The sequence below is a fragment of the Gekko japonicus genome, unplaced genomic scaffold (genome assembly GCF_001447785.1).
Source record: "Gekko japonicus isolate JY-2015 unplaced genomic scaffold, Gekko_japonicus_V1.1 scaffold669, whole genome shotgun sequence".
In the NCBI taxonomy this organism is placed as follows: domain Eukaryota; kingdom Metazoa; phylum Chordata; class Lepidosauria; order Squamata; family Gekkonidae; genus Gekko; species Gekko japonicus.
The window spans coordinates 284,167-287,921 of NW_015167073.1; the positions used below are offsets into that span (position 1 = coordinate 284,167).

Genomic DNA, 3,755 nt, shown 5'->3' on the forward strand with positions numbered 1-3,755 from the left:
AATCCAAGCTTGCCCAGTCTTGCCAGATTTTGGTACCTAAAGAGGGCCAGGTAATTACCTGGATGGATGGGAGATGACCATGGAAACTCGGAGTCACAGAGTCAGGCAACAGCAAACCACCTCCAGTTTTCTCTTGACTTGAAAACCCTATGGGCTCTGTATAAGTTGGCTGTAACAGGGTGGCCCAAAAAAAGGCAGCACAACAGCTGGCTGGCTGGTGGGGCCAAATATGGTTCCTTGTGCCAAAGTCCAAACTTCCTTGCTATACCACCGGAAGAGAAATGGATCAAGTAAATATATACATAGCATTGTCTCTAAAGAATAGCCTGTATTTGGCGTCTAAGGAGGGCTCGTCTGGACCCATGCGAGCATTTAGATCTCCCACTAGAAGAATAATAGATTTAGGGTATGTTTCAACTATCCCCCGAAAAGAGAGGTTATGTATGTGTGCGTCTGGGGAGATCGAATCCCAGGAACACGTGTTCCTGAGGTGCCCATTATATAACGAGGATCGTACAAAACTAATCGATCCTTTTCTGGCTGGCACTTCAGACCAGGATAAGATAGAAAATTTGTTTTCTAACTTTGAACATAGAGCGCTGCATCAGATTGCGAAATTCTGCCTACTGGTTGTAAAAGCTCACCAGTGTTCTGGTTGTCACTTGGGTTAAGACTGCTTGTTTTTAATTCTATTGCCATTTTTGCCATTTTTATCATTTTTACTCTTTTAACTGCGTTTTATTGCAGCGTATTCTTAAGCTTGGTTTTAGTGATCAAAACGATTGTACAAATGTTGCCTCTTTTTAACCCTGTTGTATTTTCGGTAGTTTTATCATCCGGTTATTGTAATTTATTTTTTTAAGGTTTTATATTGCTGGCTATGCGCTGTAACAATAAAATTCATTCATACATAGCATTGTCTGCAAGCCTCCATAATGAACTTCCAGGCTAAACAGTGATTAGAATTCCCTTCCCAAACATATCATTTAACACCTACTAGCATATTATTCATGGTAAGCAACTGGCAGTGATTGGACAAAATTGGGTGCAGTTTGTCAAGACATCTGGGTTCATCTTCTCTGTTTAAAGCTCCGTCTTTGCAGCATTCTGGACACAGCCCCATGGATATCCTTGTTGCGCAGGGAATAAATGATCGGATTGAGCAGTGGGGTGACCAAAATATATAGGACCGCAAGTTCTTTGTCACGATCAGGTGCTGCATCTGACCCGGGTGTCAGGTACACAAAGATGAGGATGCTGTAGAATAAGATGACCACTATCAAGTGGGAGGCACACGTGGAGAAGGCCTTGCGCCGCCCGGCTGCTGACCGCATGCGTATCACAGTCACCAATATGAGCATGTAAGACATGAGGATAACAAAAAAGGGAATTACAATAGCCAGTGCAGCCACTGTAATAATAGTGAGCTTTGTCTCACATATGTCAGCGCATGCGAGCTTCAACACAATGGGCATGTCGCAGAAAAAATGATTGATGCGGTTGGGACCACAGTAGGGAAGGTGAAGGGTGATGCCCACATTTACTGAAGCAAGAACGAAGCCAGTTGCCCAAGAGGCTGAGGCAAGCTGAACTTGACGCCACCTACCCATGGCGGTGACATATAGCAGGGGACGGCAGATGGCCAAGTAGCGGTCATAAGCCATGGCGCCCAGCAGAAAACACTCGACGCTACCCAGGCAAATCACCATGTACATTTGAAAAGCACACCGGGTGAAGGAGATGGCTCCGTTTCCAGCAAAGAGATGAGCCAGCATCTGGGGCAGGCTGGAGGTGACATAGAGGATCTCCAGGACCGAAAGATTTGAGAGGAAGAAGTACATGGGGGTGTGGAGGGAGGCGTCGCCTTGTACCAGCATGATGATCACGAGGTTCCCCACCACGGTGAGGGCATAGATGAGGAGGATGACCAGGAAGAGAAGAATTTGTGTCTTGCGATGGTTGGTGAGTCCTACCAGAATGAATTCTGTGACAGAAGAGAGGTTCTCAGCCCCCATCGTGGGCTCCTGTCTGCAGAGAAAGGGCAAGAATCAGCGATGTAGACATGTGTAGCTCTCTGTCACATGGAAGTAAACAGTTCAGCTCAGTACCTTTACCGGCATAGATTGAAAGCGCGACAAGAACCACAGTTTTAATATACAAATCATCGCTCCAGAGCATTAACATTATATCCCCTAACCCTCGTAACAATCGAGAAATACCTCGCTATTGAGAAGGTAATATGGGGGCACTGGTCCGATAAAAGGAAGGAGATAGGCCTCTGTCCCGGATAGCTTTGCCTGTTGTGCAAAAGGGGACTCAATTAAAACATCCCATACTTTAACATAAAGTTCACGGTGAAGCCAAATGTGAGTAATTGATTCTGGTTTTTTTTACTGCTACATAGATCCTTTCATGGTAAGGAACATTCACAAATCTCCCAGTGTCCTTCCATGCTGAAGGAAGGACGTTGTAAACACAGCCCATCAAATGTAACATCATGAGCTCAGTCGAAACAAAAGCAAGAGTCTCTATCAGTGTTCCCTTTCAGAATGTATGTCACAAGTGTCCCATAGCATGAGGGCGTGGAGTCCAGACACATAATATTGCTGCTCTGCTGTAGTAAAGATCATCCCAACCTTCAGTCATGTTTGGTTGGATCCAGCCAGATGTCTCCCTTCTGAACAAGGGAGGAGGGGGGCTTTTGGGTCACCAGAAAAGGAGAACCAGGAGACCAACATGGAAAAAAAGCATTTAGAATAGAGGCTGTAGCAAGGTGGGCAAGATTCAAGTCCTGCAGCAACTTAGACCAATAAGATTTCCAGGGTATTTCTTGAATGTTTATACCCTGGGAATATTGTTGGTCTTTAAGTTGCTACTGACAAGCTTTGTTGGTCTTTAAGTTGCTAGTTTTTAAAGTTGCTACCAAGAACATTCCCATGGTGTAAGCTTTCGTGAAAGTTTATACCCTGGAAATCTTGTTTATTTCTAAAGCCTGGGACTCCTCAGCAGTTTCTAGTGTTGAACGACTACAAGCCACGGTCACTAGAGGGCCCCTCCACATCCAGAGGCAGAAAAATTCTCAATGCCAGTGCTAAGAGGCAATACTGGTGAAGGCTTTGGCCTCTGTTGGCCATCTTGGGGTTTTTTTGTATGCCGTGTGCAACTTTTTTTTAAGAACCAGGGGAAAAACCTAGGATCTGTAATGTTATCCTCAAGGCAGGAGGCGGATCATGAAACAACTCTCCGATGCTGACTGTGTGAACCCATTGGAAGTGAGGAGAAGGAGATGCCTAGATCCCCCAAAATCCTGAATGTCTCCCAATTTGTAGATGGCGGCTCAAGTGGTTAAGACGCTGAACTGTAGGCTGTGGAAGGTCGGTAGTTCAGCAGTTCGAGACCCGAGTGTGCCGCATGATGGAGTGAGCTCCTGTCTCTAGTTCCAGCTCCTGCCAACCTAGCAGTTCGAAAGCAAGTTTGCAAGGAGATAAATAGGTACCACTTCGGTGGGAAGGTAACAGCGTTCAGTGCGCCTTGGTGTTTAGTCATGCCGGCCACATGACCACGGAAACGTCTTCGGACAGCGCTGGCTCTTCGGCTTTGAAACGGAGATGAGCACTGCAACCCTAGAGTCGGACTCGACTGGCTTTCGAGCAAGGGAACCTTTACCTTTTTACAGATGCGAACTAGGGCAGCCAGCTCCAGTTTGGAAAATCCCTGGACATTTGGGGAGGGAACACTTGAGACGGCAGGGTTTA

At 46.1% G+C, this 3,755-nt stretch overlaps 1 protein-coding gene across 1 annotated transcript; it reads right to left on the minus strand.

Moving 5' to 3' along the window:
• Nucleotides 1-1,070: 1,070 nt before the first annotated feature.
• On the minus strand, nucleotides 1,071-2,015 carry LOC107111710 (olfactory receptor 2D3-like). The gene has a single exon (XM_015412722.1). The coding sequence runs from the start codon at nucleotides 2,013-2,015 to the stop codon at nucleotides 1,071-1,073; it is 945 nt and encodes a 314-aa protein (XP_015268208.1).
• Between the last annotated feature and the right edge of the window lie 1,740 nt (nucleotides 2,016-3,755).